Here is a 16,622-nt window from a genome sequence, read left to right on the forward strand (position 1 = left end):
CTTCTGATTGGTTGCTATGGGTAACTATACCTGGGGCAAACGTAGTTCCTTTTGTTCCATTACTGTGTGAGTGCAAATTAGGTGTTAAAACTTAATAAAATCGTGAAAAAATCTGAATCGTACAAATTTTTCCAATTTGTCGCAGAGGGTTTTTCAGATTCGACGCCTGAAAACCAGATTATTGAATTAAACCCAGTGCAGATCAGGATATCAACGTGACATCTGCCATTGACTTCTACATGAACTCAGCAGGTCTGAGTTGGATTACTTTTTTTATTTGGACTTTTAACACCATCAGAGTTTAATAAATCAATAAATTGAATACATTTGAGTATTTTTTCTAGTAAAAAATAGTTTTTTGCCTTCAAAAGCCCGACCAGAAAAAAAGACTTTGATAAATAACCCCCAAAAAGTAAATGTATTAAAAAGTGGGCTCTGTAGCCTAAGATAACTGGTTAGCCCCTTCCTGAGTATGCAACAGACAGACAATAAAAAGACATAACAAGGTTGAAGGGAAGAATAAGGTTCAGCTTCAGTTTATTGCAGCTACAGAGAAACCTTTAAACTAGTTTGCCAGTTATGGTCTAGGGCATGTCATCAGCTCCACATACTGGAGATTCTGACGATGCAGTCAACACTGAACTCTAACAAGGATTGATATATACACACACACACACACAAATCATTTTACATGACTCAGCAGGAAATCTGCCATCAAGTATACAGTATGGAAGAATGAGTCTTACAGATATCAAGATCTGCAATGCCAAAGTGCATCAGTGTACACACAGGGCAGGGATCCCTGGCAAAGTCTTAAAAACTCTTGATACAAGTCAAGAGGCTGCGAAAGAAACATGTCAGATGCTTTTCCCCCATATATTTCAATAAATAAATTTAGTATCACAGATCAAGCACATACAGGTTTACTGTTGATTAAAAAATATAATAATTTAAAATCTTCACAGCACAGGAAGGAAACCACTTGCCTTGTTGGTTTCTCCTGGAACTGCATCCTATACAGTACTGTACAGGGACAAGTACCACAGGGTTAACACTAATGATTTGCCCCAGCAAGGCAGGGGATTTAACAAAGGTATGGGAAGGGGTATTAAAGCAGCTTCTTTTGTGGTTGCTAAAAAGGAAAAAAATATCCCTATTTGTTTTTCCGCACACCTTTCTGCTTTAAACTTTTGTCTTCCTGTGCAATCATTCTTTGTGCAAATCCAAGTTTTCCGTCACTCTCTGGGCCCAGGTGCTAGCTCGTCCTGGAGGTGAGGCTACTGAGAGGCTACTGGTGTCAGAATCATCACCTCCAGGCCACTCCTGCATTTCTTCCAGTGGTGATAACAGAGTGCAAGACAATGTCCAAAGTCTGATACAAATGTCCATGTGCTTCTCAGACATGAGAGCCCTACATCAAACAGCAGCTTCTGGCCTTCTCTTTCTTGAAAGTGGAAGAAATGATCTCAGAACGGCTGGGCAAATTTAACAGTCTCTTAGATAGGCTCCGGACTGGGCTCTTGCGACTGGCTGGAGAAGCTTTGTTCACACACATGGAAGACGCTGCTCGGAATATACTGTGTACACTTTTTTCTGATGTGAAGGCAGAACACTCAAGATAATTCTCTGCACCCAACTGCTTTGCAACAGCACAGCCCTAGGAGTCAAAGGAAAACAGAAATAATTAATCAGATTGCAACATTACAAATGCTACATTGTTTATAACTATATGCTGCTTATGTGCTGCCTTAAAAGAGAACTAAAGCTCAGCAAATAATTAGGCTAAAATTTCTACACCTCAGCTTCTTTTCTGTTGATGCATGGTATATGCTCTGGGCTCCTGTCAGTTAACTGAATTTAGGGACCGTCTCATAATATCCAGCACATATACAATAGTATACACAATATAATACAGAATATTTCCAACCATATTATTTTTTTTAGGCTTTAAAAAAAAAAAGGAAGAGCTGGCAACACAGCCAAGTCCTAGATTAAAAGAAAATGGGACCATACCTGCTCATATGATACTGGTGCCTGTTTCTGGTTTGATAGTTCCATAATTGTGCTAAGGTCAGTGCGTAGGTCCGTTTTGCATCCAATCAGGAGTATTCTTGTGTTGGGGCAATAGTCTGTGATCTCTGATTTCCACTGAAAGAAGAACAGTAACATTGAGGCAGAAGACAAGACATTACTTTCCTATACAGCACCTTTGAATTGACATACAGTAGGTTGTTTTTTATATTATATACAAATGGAACAGGCTAAATGTGTTTTTTTTGGCCACACACTGTCAGGTTATGCTACACTTTGTTCTACCACTTCCATTTGCAGAGAAAACATAAAAGGCTCACCTTCTTCATAGCACTATCCAGACTCTCTGGCCGACTGACGTCAACACAGAGCAGCACTGCATCGGAATCGCTGTAGCACAGAGGCCGCACATTATCATAATAAGGAGACCCTGAAAAGAGATTTGGCTTTGTTAGATGCAGAAGTTTGACAGCCTGTGAAGGTCATTACAAGGGCTGACATTGTCAAAGAAAAATTCCTGTAGACTCTAAATTGATCTTTATTGAAAGGCATTAAATATTGCATTGTGCATAGACTGGAAGTCATTAGGGCACATTTCCGATGGTTCCTTAGTGCAGCCAATGAATTGCTTTCTATCCTGTCAAGTAAGCTTTTAAGTCGCCCTTACAAGTACAATAGGTTTACTGTTTATATTCTGTGGATTAGAGTTGGCCAAGTGCCATGGTACCAGCAATTAACCATGTACATTAAAGTGTTATGCTATATTGAAATGCCCACGTTTATTCATACTTTTATACATGGGGATTAAAACTCCACTATATTACATTTAGTACAAGTGGCACATAGATGGCAAAGGTGGCCATAACAAGGTACCGGTACCATTGTGTCTTTTTCCAGTGACCAATAGCATTGTCAATCATTTTAACTATACGATACAGCCATCCATGAAAACAACCTAACACACACACACAACCAGGACTACTATTGGGATCCCTAAAGACAAAGATAATTGGTATAGCCACCAATGAAAATCTTACATATACATTGAATCTGGCTCACTTGGTTAGCCAATGAAAATGACCCTCAGTTTTATCTGGCCCTACACTCGTGACAAGGGGACATACTCAGCAGAAAGACAGTAGCCTAAATACTGTAAGTCCAACATATAAGTAGTAATAATAATACCCCTCCGCTATATAGCTATTGTTTTAAACATATGCTAATAATCATTTTTGCATTACTATGTTACCATTGATGACAGGTACCGCAAATAACGGATGGTACCCATTTCATGTGTAATGAAAGTTACTAAAACGTATCAGTTTAAAAAAAAAAAACATACACATAAAACTATGAAGATTTTCATTCATCCTGGTCATGGTATATCTAGTATAGGTAAATCTAAAAACAATTGGACTTGCGGAGTAATCAATGAAGACGTTTCACTACTCATCCGAGCAGCTTCTTCAGTTCTATACTAGACATACACATACAGCTCAATGCCTCTTAGGAGAATGTCAGCCTTTCTGCTCCTTTCCAAACATAATGTTTATTTACTACAAAGGAGCAGATACATGGCCCAGCTTTCCACAACCCTTGAAAGAGTTGAAATGACATGGTGTTGAACATAAGGCACGAGTCAGCCAACTGTATCCAGAGTGTCTGTGTAGTGGTAAAAGGATCCTTATTGTATGGCCTGCCACTGCTTCTATGCACATAGCTGCCTCTCAGTCTCACAAGTGGCTAGGGACACATTACAAGTGCACCTGAAAATGGAGAGCGGACGGCTTCTCACAAAGAGCTTGCCACTAGAGAGCCAGTGAGCAGCAGCTTGCCCTGTTGTGGCTTCCCATTACACTGCACAATGTGACAGGCTTGTAAATAAAGACATTTTAGAGGGACTGCAAAGAGCACACAAAATGCAGCATATTTTGACAATGGGCAAAGCTTGGACCTCTTCAGAGACCCAGGGTGCCTCTGTTCAATTGCTAGATTGTTCATTTTTCACCCTCCCCTTCCAGCTTCAGCTCAGTCACTCCGTGCTTAGAATAGCAAATACCCCCACCCGGACTAGGAGAACAGTATCCATAGCAACAACACCAGACCAATCATTGAGAGGGACAGGAAGCTGCAGAATTCATCAATACACAAAAAAAATCCAAGAGTTAACTAGTTAAATGTGGGGCACTGCACAATCCGGGCTGCTCTGAAGTGTTGAAAGGATACATTGAATAAATACTTGTTTCCATCTGGATTATGTGTATGTAATTAAGATGCTAAAATTATCTGGAGAAGTAAAAGTTTGAAAGAAACAGTTTCTAAAGTCCTAATTAAATATTAGCAACATGTATCCATCATTGCAAAGCATCAGTAAAGCCCTTCCAGGAACATGCTTTCTCATCTTTAGAACAAGAAGATGTGCAAGATACTCTATTGGAATGCCAGGAAGGACAATTATAAATAAATAGATGTGACTCCGCTCAGGATCACAAATCAAGAGACAGTTAATAAGTAGATACATCTATAGTTCTGGTTAGGTGGATACATAAAACATTTCAACCCCTCAGGGATAATTGCCTGGTATTATTGGACTGCTCTTCAAGGACTGGCTGGTGCCTGCTGCATCCCTTCCCTGGGGGCTTTTATTGTACTGCGTAGCTGAGCTGAAAGTATCGGTGCCACGTATGCGTTCTGCGATTCTTGCCACTGATCTGCAGCAGTGTCTGGGCTGGCGGTGCATAGCAAGTAGCCAGCAGGTCAGCTAGATTGTTTAAGCCAAGAGACAAATAGTGCCACTGCAGGTCTAGGGAAAAAAAACCCAATACCAATAGTATGGGTATGAGAGCTTAGAATTTCATTCAGATTCTTCCGCTATGCGGCACTACAACATTGCGAAAACACGAGGAATAGAAAATAAAATTCACTACACTGCTACAAAAGAGATAAGTAATTCTCTAATTGCCCAATGAAGATGGATTGTGGTGCTTAGGAAGAACTAGAAAACGCTTCCTCTGATTATAACCAAACTGTGGGGGAAATTGAGCAAAACACAATCGGGTTCCACATTACTGTTTAAAATACAGGGCTTAGCATGACTGAAGTGACAGCTATGGTAACTCGGAAATTTACATGGCTCCCAGTAAAAGCAGCTGTAACAACATGTAGAAATGTGGCTATTAGGTTAAAACTGCCTCTCTGTTTTAAGCTGGAGGGCAGTTTCAGGCCTGAATGACCATCAGAATGGTACTCAGCAGGAAAAACTGGCCAAACAATAGACCTTTGATTACAGTTTACATCCATTTTTTAACAGGCAGAGAGGAATGTCAGCTCTTTGCCTCCTACACTTGTTTGACAACTATCCTCCACACCCTCTGCCTTAAGGTACTCAACACAAACCCCAACCAAACTCTTCATTGTCTTGTTATCTGTTTTACCAAAAGGGCAACCACACCCCAAAAAAACATTTCATGTTAGCCAACATGCCCAGATTCATTCTCATGGGTTTTAGGCCAGTGTTTTTGCTGTGTTAATACCAGTATCTGATCTATATCAGTCAACCTTCAGTTGCGTAACAAGACTGAGAATCTGCCTAACGTTGATTGCTTTTTATGATGAGTAAGATGCTGGACAGTGGGGGGGCAGTATCAAGCGTTTGATACTGTGCCCCACAAACGACTGCTTTCTAAACTAAGGTCTATTGGGCTTAATGAAGTCGTTTGCACATGTATAGGAAACTGGCTACAGGATCGGGTACAGAGGGTGGTTGTTAATGGGACATTCTCTACTTGGAGTAAGGTTCTTCGTGGGGTCCCTCAGGGCTCGGTATTGGGTCCACTTTTATTTAACTTGTTCATTAATAACTTGGGGGAGGGTATTGTAAGTAATGTATCAGTGTTTGCAGATGACAAAAACTATCCAGCCCAATTAATTCCATCCAGGATGTGGCATCCTTGCAACATGATCTTGGCAAACTGGCAATCTGGGCAGCTAAGTGGCAAATGAGATTCAATGTTGATAAATGTGAAGTCCTGCACCTGGGATGTAAGAATATCCAAGCCACTTATACCCTTAATGGGACTGCACTAGGCAAATCCATTATGGAAAAGGACCTTGGAGTCATTGTAGATGATAAACTTGGCCGTAGCAAGCAATGCCAGTCAGCAGCATCAAGGGCAAATAAGGTCTTGAGCTGTATTAAAAGGGGAATAGAGTCACAGGAGGAGGAGGTCATTCTTCCACTGTATAGAGCACTTGTAAGGCCCCATCTAGAATATGCCGTACAGTTTTGGTCTCCATCACTCAAACAGGACATTATTGTATTAGAAAGGGTACAGAGAAGGGCAACTAAGCTGGTAAAAGGTATGGAAAATCTTAGCTATGAGGAAAGACTGGCCAAATTGGGGATGTTCACGCTGGAGAAGAGGCGCTTAAGGGGTGATATGATGACTATGTATAAATATATAAGGGGATCATATAATAATCTCTCTAATGCTTTAGTTAACAGTAGGTCTTTCCAGCTGACACAAAGTCACCCATTCCGATTAGAAGAAAAGAGGTTCTGCCTAAATATTCGGAAGGGTTTTTTTTACAGTGAGAGCTGTGAAGATGTGGAATTGTCTCCCTGAATCAGTTGTACAGGCTGATACATTAGATAGCTTTAAGAAGGGGTTGGATGGCTTTTTAGCAAGTGAGGGAATACAAGGTTATGGGAGATAGTTCATAGTACAAGTTGATCCAGGGACTAGTCCGATTGCCATTTTGGAGTCAGGAAGGAATTTTTCCCCATCTGAGGCAAATTGAAGAGGCTTCAGATGGGTTTTTTTTGCCTTCCTCTGGATCAACTAGCAGTTAGGCAGATAAAAAAAAAAAAAAAAAAACCACTAAAAGGTTGAACTTGATGGACGCGTGTCTTTTTTCAACCTTACTTACTTTGTTACACTACTATGTTACTATGTATGCGGAATGCTTTTGCTTAAAATGATTTGTTGCATTTCACAGCCCAGAAGGTGTTAAAGAAATAGAAGTTTTTTTTCAAAAGTGCTCATAATCCAGCAATCAATGATACACTTCCAAAGGGATTGTGTACGTGGAAAGAATGATTCTACACGCATAATGAGCTCTAATGGCATTATTTAATTGCAGTCTGCTTTATACCATTAAGCCATGAGGGCATTAAGCATACCAATTGCTTTCATCGGGTTTCATAATTATGCCCATAAATGCTTTCTCTCTTTGCCCACTTCTTTCTCCTTTCAAATCTTGTCTGTTTAACCGTAACACCTTATCTTTATACACTTGGCCTTTAATTGGTTCTTATACTGGACTTATGCAATGCACTATTTTATAGACAATACAGTCAGTTTAAATAACACTTATGAATAATTTAATATTTCCTGAGTGAGCATCTTTTTTTTTTTTGCACTTTTATAATTGTTTGTGAGTATTAATGGGAGGTATTATACGGATTGTCTAAAGCATGTGGCACACAGGGAAATCCATCTGGTGCTGTACCCAGGTGTAAAATAAGTGAAGTCAAAACGTTTTTTCCATTGCAAAGCAAGATGAACATGCTGGTGTTGACAGGAAACACTGAAGAAATGATATTGGCCCTAGGGGCAGATAGAGAAAGAGCCTATTTACATGCATCTATACCACCATGATTGTGTAAGACAGTCCTACCATCTAAGTAGCAGCTGCATAAGTTGAATGTAAAGGTGCATAATGAAGTAAATAATTGGTGAAAATACTTTTTAATTTTGAAAAAGTAAAAGCTAATTTGATGCAGTAGAGTTACATTGTCTTTAGGCTTATCTGCTTCAAGCTGGGGCAAAAAGCAGCCATGTCTTGCTTTAGGACTAATTAGATATCCAGAATGCTTGGGACCTGGGGTTTTCCAGATATCGGATCTTTCCGTACTTTGGATCTTCATACCTTAAGTCTACTAGAAAACCATGTAAATATGAAATAAACCCAATAGGCTGGTTCCAATAAGGATTAATTGTATCTTAGTTGGGATCAAGTACAAGGTACTGTTTTATTATTACAGAGAAAAAGGAAATCATATTTTAAAATTCGGATTATTTGGAAAAAAGGAGTCTATGGGAGGTGGCCATCCTGTAATTCTAAGTCTAATTGGACTCCTGACAAACTATTAACTGAAATTTTGTTTAAATGTATAGCACCTTTTATAGCACTGTTGCCTGGTAATGTATTTAATTATACCATAATTTTGTTATTTAAGTTCTGTAAATCCTATACTTCAAATATGTTTAATATCCTTATTTTTATTGAAATGCTCTCCAAGAAAAATTCTTGATGGAAAAATGGTGGACTTTCATAGGCAGTAACTTTCCTGTCTGTAAACAAATCTTCATTCTCCTGCCATGTAATCATTTAGGTCACACAATGACCTTAAGGGCAATGGTACACAAGTAGAAATTTGGTAATTTTGCACTCCACTGTCCCAAGGCCAAATGCCCCAGATCAACCCACGTGTTCTTATCCAAAGAAGTCAATGAAAGCAATCTACTCCAAGGTATTGTTCCTAAAATAGAGAGGGGTGATAAAACTGCTGAGATTGCTGGATTTATTGTGGTCTGGAATCTTTGCAGCAGTGCCATTTTCCTGTGATTTTGGCAAAGGATTTTGTTAATCAGAATATATATATATATATATATATATATATATATATACACACACACACACACACACACACACACACACACACACACACACACACAGCATATCTATATAAATACAAGTAGATCTAAGTGATAATACACCATGGAGAGATCAGAAAAGAATACCAAATCAGATTATACAAAGACATTGTCATTTTAAAATATATAAAGGGCTGAAAATGTTACCTTTTACATGACAGGGAATATCTCACTTTATACCGTCTGTAAAGTAGAATTATTTAAAAAGGGGGTAATGCCCAACAGTTATAAACATGTTGCATAGTTTCCATTGTACACAAAAGGTCTGTCTCTTTCTAGGCATCACTGATGCTCTCCTATGGATAAGAGTATTATAGTCAATGAAAGAAATGCCCATACCTGAAGTGTCCCACAGGCTGAGCTCCACACGTTGCTCTTCTGTCTCCAAACCGGCTGTGTAATTTTCAAATACTGTAGGTACATAGGTCTGAAAACAAGAGACACACATATATAGCTGTGACTTACTGACAACACTGCAGGCAACAGAGATACTTTAATGCAACACAATATGCTGGGACAGCCAACATAAACACAATTATGCAACTGTGACAGCTGGCACCTAAGCAACATATACTGATTCTTGGGGTCAACGCTGCTTGCTGACACCACTGCAGCCAACACAAGCACGCATGTCTTAACAATACCACTGCAACACACAGATGATAATGACACGCAAGATGAATGCACCATACAATGAGACAACCCAGACAAGCAGACAAAGGAGAGAAACCAGAGTCAGACTGAGGAACTTAATACACCTCATATAACATTTTTCATCTGCATAAAAAAATGTAAGAAATATTTGGCGTTGTTACCCTTTCTTCAAATACATGACTGCATGAAAACCACAATGTTACAGGCATCGGATCTATTATATGGAATGCCTGGGTCCTAGAGTTCTCCAGGGTCTTGTCGTAATATGGAGCCCATAGTGTTAAGGATATCATAAAACATAAATACTGAAAGTGTATTAGTATTGTAATTAACTATAGAGTTGTGCTAGTTCAGAATACAAGGACAATGCACTTATTACAGATAGAGTACATCAGGACTGTGGGAAATGACATTACTATATTAGAGTTTTCTGTACAGGGGGTTTCCAGATTTAACACATGTAAAACAATCCCACTTAAGAAACCGTGGGTACCATTACAAAGACAACCATAGAAAAGTCTGTCACCCCCAACTTGCTTTTCATATTATCCACAATCACTTTGTACATGAACCACTCCTGACATTACCTCTGCCTACAACTATAAATTGTGGTTAAGTAACAGCTATGTATGTCAATACCACAAGCAGAAGACACCTAATTCACCTAAACAATTCATGTGATACAAACATGTTATTATTGTTACGTATTTGTAAAGATTTCACACTTCTAATCTGGGAAGTCTAGCCTATAATTCCCAACATTCAGTTCTCTGTAAAGGAACAAGATTGAAACCCCTGCTCTACAGAATTCAGACACTGGGCAAATACAAAGGTTTTCTGTGCAAATGTCAAGGAATACCAGGTTCTAGCAATTCTACCGGACCAGCATCAGTGAAAGTGCATGGTTGGCAGAAGGAAAGCAGGGATGTGTTAATCCCTAAGTACAGCAATAAATGTATTTTACTAAATATACACAGTTTACTGTAACAAAATAAAGAATAAGGATGTTAGCAGCATAACTACGCAGGTTGCTGGGTCTGAATCCACACAAGGGCCCCATGGGCACAAACAATAAGATTGTAAAACATTGATGAATAAAAATGCGATGTGAAAGGACCAAAATACATGGGTTACGGGTTCGGGTGGATAGAGGGGTGACTTGCAGAAATTGGGCACTGGGGTAAGAAGGAAGGGGCTCTATAAAAGATTATGAATCAGTGCCTATGGGCTTCCAGTTTAACCTTTGCAAATGATGCTCAATCAGCTATTCTGGGGAATCATGTCCTTACTAGTAGATCAGTTAATTCCAGTGAGGACTGCTTAATTGAGGCTAGAACACAAGGACAGGAGCTTACATAACAGCACTCACAGGATCTCCCAAATTAGCCCTATCTGATCCATGGAAAAATAAAAGGCTTAACCAGACAGTAAACTTCCAGTTATATTCAACATCCTGCTGCACACAGTATATTTTAATGCATTTAGTTGTTGTCCTACATTCTGTTGTTGGTTGGGTGGCTCAATTCAAGCTGTATTGGTGCAAAGGTGAAATGACCTTCTGGTGCGCCACCCCTTGCAAAACTGAAGAACCAACCTATTCTCTGCTATGTGTTAAATTCATTACAAAACCAGGCAGAGCAGAGATACATATGATGTAATATAGATCAGCCCCCATTAGGCAACTGACAGGCAGGCAGCAGCACTACAGGTGCTATATTGAAACACTGCAGCAGGATGCACAGGCAGCAGCACTAGAGGCGCTATATAGAAAGGCTGCAGCAGGAGGCACAGGCAGCAGCACTATATATAAAGGTTGCAGCAGGAGGCACAGGCAGCAGCACTAGAGGCAATATATAGAAAGACTGCAGCAGAAAACACAGGCAGCAGCACTAGATGTGCTATATAGAAAGGTTGCAGCAAATAAATTGTGTATGTTCAGCAGCACTAGAGGCTCTATATAGAAAAGTTGCAGCAGGATGCACAGGCAGCAGCACTAGAAGCGCTATATATAAAGGTTGCAGCAGGAGGCACAGGCAGCAGCACTAGAGGCGCTATATAGAAAGGTTGCAGCAGGAGGCACAGGCAGCAGCACTAGAGGTGCTATATAGAAAGGTTGCAGCAGGAGGCACAGGCAGAACACTAGAGGCACTATATAGAAAGGCTGCAGCACTAGAGGCGCTATATAGAAAGGCAGCAGTACAAGAGGCGCTATATAGAAAGGCAGCAGTACTAGAGGCATTATATAGAAAGGCTGCAGCAGGAGGCATAGGCAGCAGCACTACAGGTGCTAAATAGAAAGGTTGCAGCAAGAGGCAATGGCAGCAGCACTAGAGGCGCTATAAAGAAAGGCAACAGCACTATAAGCGCTATATAGAAAGGCAGCAGCACTAGAGGCGCTATACAAAAAGGCTGCAGCAGGAGGCACTAGAGACGCTATATAGAAAGCACTACATACATAAAGGCTGCAGCAGGAGGCACAGGCAGCAGCACTAGAGGCGCTATACAGAATGGTTGCAGCAGGAGACACAGGCAAAAGCACTAGAGGTGCTATATAGAAAGTCAGCAGTACTAGAGGTGCTATATAGAAAGTCAGCAGTACTATAGGTGCTATATAGAAATGTTGCAGCAGGAGGCACAGGCAGCAGTTCCACACCAGTGCACTTGGCTAGAGGCTACTGATAAAGCAGCAAGGCTGGGCATACAAATCCAAATGACTAATACCCAGAGAAAAGGGCATTCATGTGAATCAGGCCTTGGGGCTGCGGGTAGAACTCACCTCCGGGTAACAATCCTTTGCCAACACTTGCAGCATTGCTGTTTTCCCACAGTGAACATCCCCCACCAAAACCAGCTTGCACCTCACTACAGCGGGCTGTGGGCTCCTCCTTTCCTTCATGGTGGATGCAAGGAATACGGTGGGTGAAATCCAACAGGGACTTTTCCAAAGTGAAACAAGTCCTAATTAAAAGCTCCACGTTGTCCGTACCACTAGTGAGAGAACAGCACAGAGGAGGTTTTTATATAGGCATTCCTGAGCCAATCACAAGGCAGAAGCCGAATAGATTTGGGCCAATGAGAGGCGAGTCCGGCAGGGATGCCCCGCCTCTAACCCGAGATTGCATTTCTATTTTAGTTGCGAGTCTGGAATGTGCCTGGGAAAGAGGGGGCAGAGATTCCTGATACACGTGCATAATGGGCCCGCCCACTGGCTCTGCTCATCCTAATCCTGTGGTGAGAAAGGAACCAGCCCTGGCAGCAGAGCCTTCAGCAGCGATCGCTTTGTCATTTACTATAGACATTTACTGTGTTATGTGCGGCAGTTCTGTTAAAGTACCAGTGACATCAAAAAAATATATTTAGAAAAATCCATTCTATATGCAACAAATAATGGCCATGCCCTAATACATCAATATAACATACCTAGCGTTTTTTAAAAAATGTTGTCAGTATATGGGGGGCTAAAGGCTGTGTGTGGGGGAAAGGCTGTGTGTGGGGGAAAGGCTGTGCATGGAGGGCTTTAAGGTCCCCATAGATGCAAAGATCTTTCTTTAGTGAACGATCGATTTCAGTGGAATCCGACCAATCCGTCAAATTGTCCTGAAGTTAGTGGGAATAGAACGATCGTGCATTTTACGATTTTTTGTCCGACATCTGTCAGAAAATTGATTGGCCAGGTTAAAATTTTTTTATCAGTCCCAGTGCAATCTATCTATGTTTGCAAGGCTAAGCAGGCAGTTAGAAAATATTCTCAAATGGAGGGCACTCTAATATAACATATATATAATATTATTAACTTATGGGTGCAAATAAAGCCCAAAGAAAGCCCCCATACAAGGCTAAACACAGAATTATGTTAGCAAAAATGGCCTGCACTCCAAATAAATAGATAGACCAAGTGGTATTTGAATAGTCATATATTTATATATTTAAAAAGAAATACATGCATAATACAGGGCAAAAACATGCCAGAAGATATCACAGAAATTCAAATGTACATACCACTCAAAATATGGACAAACAGCAATATGAAAAAGAAAGCGGATACACCTGCCCTGAGAAGAGAATCGCCCCGACGTTTTGGCTTTTAGCCTTTCTCAAGGGGAATAGCCTTTTCTTCTGGCATGTTTTTGCCCTGTCTTATGCATGTATTTCTTTTTAAATATATAAATATATGACTATTCAAATACCACTTGGTCTATCTATTTATTTGGAGTGCAGGCCCTTTTTGCTAACATAATTCTAAGCAGGCAGTTACCCTTTGTTTTCCTGGCAATGTCGCCTGAAATGGTCTTTTTAGTTGATTGACAAATTGTACATTTAAACTATCGTTTCAAGATAATCGTGGTCTCACAATAACGAAAATAACGAAAGATCTTTTAAAAATCTTTACATCTATGGCCAGCTAAAGGCTGTGTATAGGGGAAAGGCTGTTTATGGGGGCTAAAGGCTGTGTGTAGGGGAAAGGCTGTGTATTGGGGGGCTAAAGGCTTACCTTGTTATATAGCAATCCCAAGGGCAAAGGGATCCGACATGTTTTGGCAACAAGCCTATGTGAGACACACCAACGTCGCCGTCAAAGAGCATACAATCGAATTGGGACAATTCTGTGGTGTAGGTGTGGCAATTGTGTGGCCATGCAAACTGTGGAGGAATCCTATTGTTGCATGGAACTATGTGGAAAAGAAATATCTACAAGATGGCTGCATTTGCCATAGCAGAATATTTTACCGGAGGTGTATACGTAAATCCCACCTCAAATATTTACAGATATTTTGGAATATGCAACGCCCCACTGGTGGAATTATCAGCCACAACAGGCAAGTTAACCTGAATTTTACCTATAGATTGAGGATTATGGGAACCATTTCTGTGTGTTTTCCTTATGTCAAGAACATATGTTCCAGACGTTACACAATGATTAAGAACAGATTTTGCTGAAATGTTTCCAAAGCTGCCATTTAGCAACACATTTTCACAGATTTAAATAAGACAAGTCCAGCACAAGAAGGAAATACTGTGGATCATGAGGAAGGAACCCCCAAGCAACTAGCAATAAAAATAAAATAAAACTCTCCCTTCAGTCCTTCCCCTGTCTGTATTGCAGGTCATTCAATCCACAGTGCATACAGTAGGACTGCTTTCTGCAGGTACAACCATTTTGCTGCCCAGTTTAAAGGAGGACATTTTTATTGCATAATAAAAGAAAATGTAAAAATTCAAGCAACTTTTCAATATACTTGAAAGGGAGTCGTAAGGTTTACTAATAAAATCCATGGATTTTGATTTTCCTGTGGAGGGATGAGGATAAAAGCAGCATGGCATCTGAGTCCACTGTTTAACAAACGGATCAGTGCAGGAGGCAGAAAGGGTCATCTGCTGCAAATGGGAACACCGCAAAAATACAAGTGCTTTAAAGTAAGACTGCAGTAAAATCATGTACAACATATAAAGGAAAGTTAAAAAACTGGGGGTATCACTTTGTTAGGCTACACACAGTAAGCTAAATCCACAACCTTTTGCCTCAGGGTGATGCATAAAAAAACAACTGATCCTGGGTACTTTGTTTAGGATGTAGTGTTACCATTTTCCCCTCTCTATCCTGGTGATCTTTAGCATGCCCGGACAGGAACTCTATTATTTCTGGCAAATGACGGGGGGCTGCTGTAAGATGCCATAGACAATCACTCAGAAACAAAAATGTAAGTGCAGAATGTCCTGGGCAGCATGGCGTCCCTAATATCCTAATATACTTATTTCAAGAATTGCTAAACTCTATTGAGTGCTCAGCCAAAGCCCTTGCAAAAAAGTAAATTTTTTAATTCACATAAACCTTTACCCAGTTAAGAGCAGTCATGAAGATGTGTATGGGCCAAGTAAGAATTACCTTTTGCACATTTAGAACAGGGGCAGCCACGGAAGTAGCATGGGTTGGAGCATCCAACAGGTTAAGCACAAGAAAGATGGAAATCCGTTTCTCATGTTCCCACACCCTTCCTCTCCTGTTCTTCGTTATTTTCCTGACAAGTGCCAACCCATCTATATATAACAATTAGGGAAGCAACACAAACATTCTTTGTACCTGTTTATTGGGCCAGAGTCAAATTCTCCTTTAAAAGAGATGACGAGCAGCTGGGCTTGGTGGAGATAAAAACAAACATGTGCAGTTTATACATAAAATTAAATTATCAATATAATCTATTAACCAATTATGGCCATTTTTAAATTATGTGGATGGGCGCAAGTGTTCAGATGTCACATAGGCATTGCATGCTACAAGTTCATTGTTCAGTGACCAGGTTTATATGTTCTGGGAGGGAGGCAATGCAAAACACAAGGCTCTACTTTTTTTTTTTTTAGCCTTTTGGAGCAACAACTGATAACTCACCAAGTATAGGGATACCTTCCAGATCTGGGGGGAAGGGTCTAGACAGGAGAAACTCATTTATATGGGCAGGTATCCACCCTTTTACACAAAAGAGGGGCCTGGGTCCAGGCCGTTTGGATTTGTTTATGAGATCACATAATAGATCTGCATTTGTGGGGAATTTTGGTTTCAGGGTCTGCCTCCACATTGGTAACTGTAAAGTTGTGGTAATGTGATACATATAGGCTAATTCATATATGTAAGAATTTAAACCTCCCTCTTTTATTTTGCACAGTGAAATCATATACAGGTATTGGATCCGTTACCCTGAAAGCCGTTATCCAGAAAGTTCCGAATTACAGAAAGGCCGTCTCCCATAGACTCCATTATAATGAAATAATCCAAATTTTTAAAAATGTTTTCCTTTTTCTCTGCAATAATAAAACAGTACCTTGTACTTGATCCAAACTAAGATATAATTAATCCTTACTGGAAGCAAAAACAGCCTATTGGGTTTATTTAATGTTTACTTGATTTTCTAGTTGTCTTAAGCTGTGAAGATCCAAATTACAGAAAGATCCATTAACCGGAAAGCCCCATTCCCGAGCATGCTGGATAATAGGTCCCATAACTTTTATATATACCTATATAATAAATATATAAAAGTTAATATATATAATTTAGTTTTATATACATACAAGTTTTTAAATACGCGCACACTCAAGCTGACAAAAAAGTCCAGGTGCATTATATTCCATATAAGTACATCAAGGGATCAGCACTCCGAAATATGTAATTTAAACATGCCGGAGAATCTCTTGGAATATAATTATTTTTGCCTAATAAGAAAAGGA

General features: G+C 40.0%; 1 protein-coding gene across 1 annotated transcript; it reads right to left on the reverse strand.

Annotated features, from left to right (window-relative positions):
- Positions 1-510: 510 nt before the first annotated feature.
- Positions 511-12,383, reverse strand: rnd1.S (Rho family GTPase 1 S homeolog). Its single transcript, NM_001086155.1, has 5 exons — positions 12,181-12,383; positions 9,090-9,177; positions 2,352-2,461; positions 2,014-2,148; positions 511-1,657 (listed from the first exon to the last, which is right to left on the reverse strand). Exons 1-5 carry the CDS (start codon positions 12,298-12,300, stop codon positions 1,412-1,414), a joined length of 699 nt encoding a protein of 232 aa, NP_001079624.1. The 5' UTR covers positions 12,301-12,383; the 3' UTR covers positions 511-1,411.
- Positions 12,384-16,622: the final 4,239 nt, after the last annotated feature.

The sequence above is a fragment of the Xenopus laevis genome, chromosome 2S, assembly GCF_017654675.1.
Source record: "Xenopus laevis strain J_2021 chromosome 2S, Xenopus_laevis_v10.1, whole genome shotgun sequence".
In the NCBI taxonomy this organism is placed as follows: Eukaryota; Metazoa; Chordata; class Amphibia; order Anura; family Pipidae; genus Xenopus; species Xenopus laevis.

Bases quoted from the DNA above. Each gene is read 5' to 3' on its own strand.
- rnd1.S (NM_001086155.1), bottom strand. From the start codon at position 12,300: ATGAAGGAAAGGAGGAGCCCACAGCCCGCTGTAGTGAGGTGCAAGCTG. The intron at 9,178-12,180 runs GTGAGTTCTACC...TCTTGTTTTCAG, and splicing joins CAAAGGATTGTTACCCGGAG to ACCTATGTACCTACAGTATT. The intron at 2,149-2,351 runs GTGAGCCTTTTA...TTCTTCTTTCAG, and splicing joins TGGATAGTGCTATGAAGAAG to TGGAAATCAGAGATCACAGA.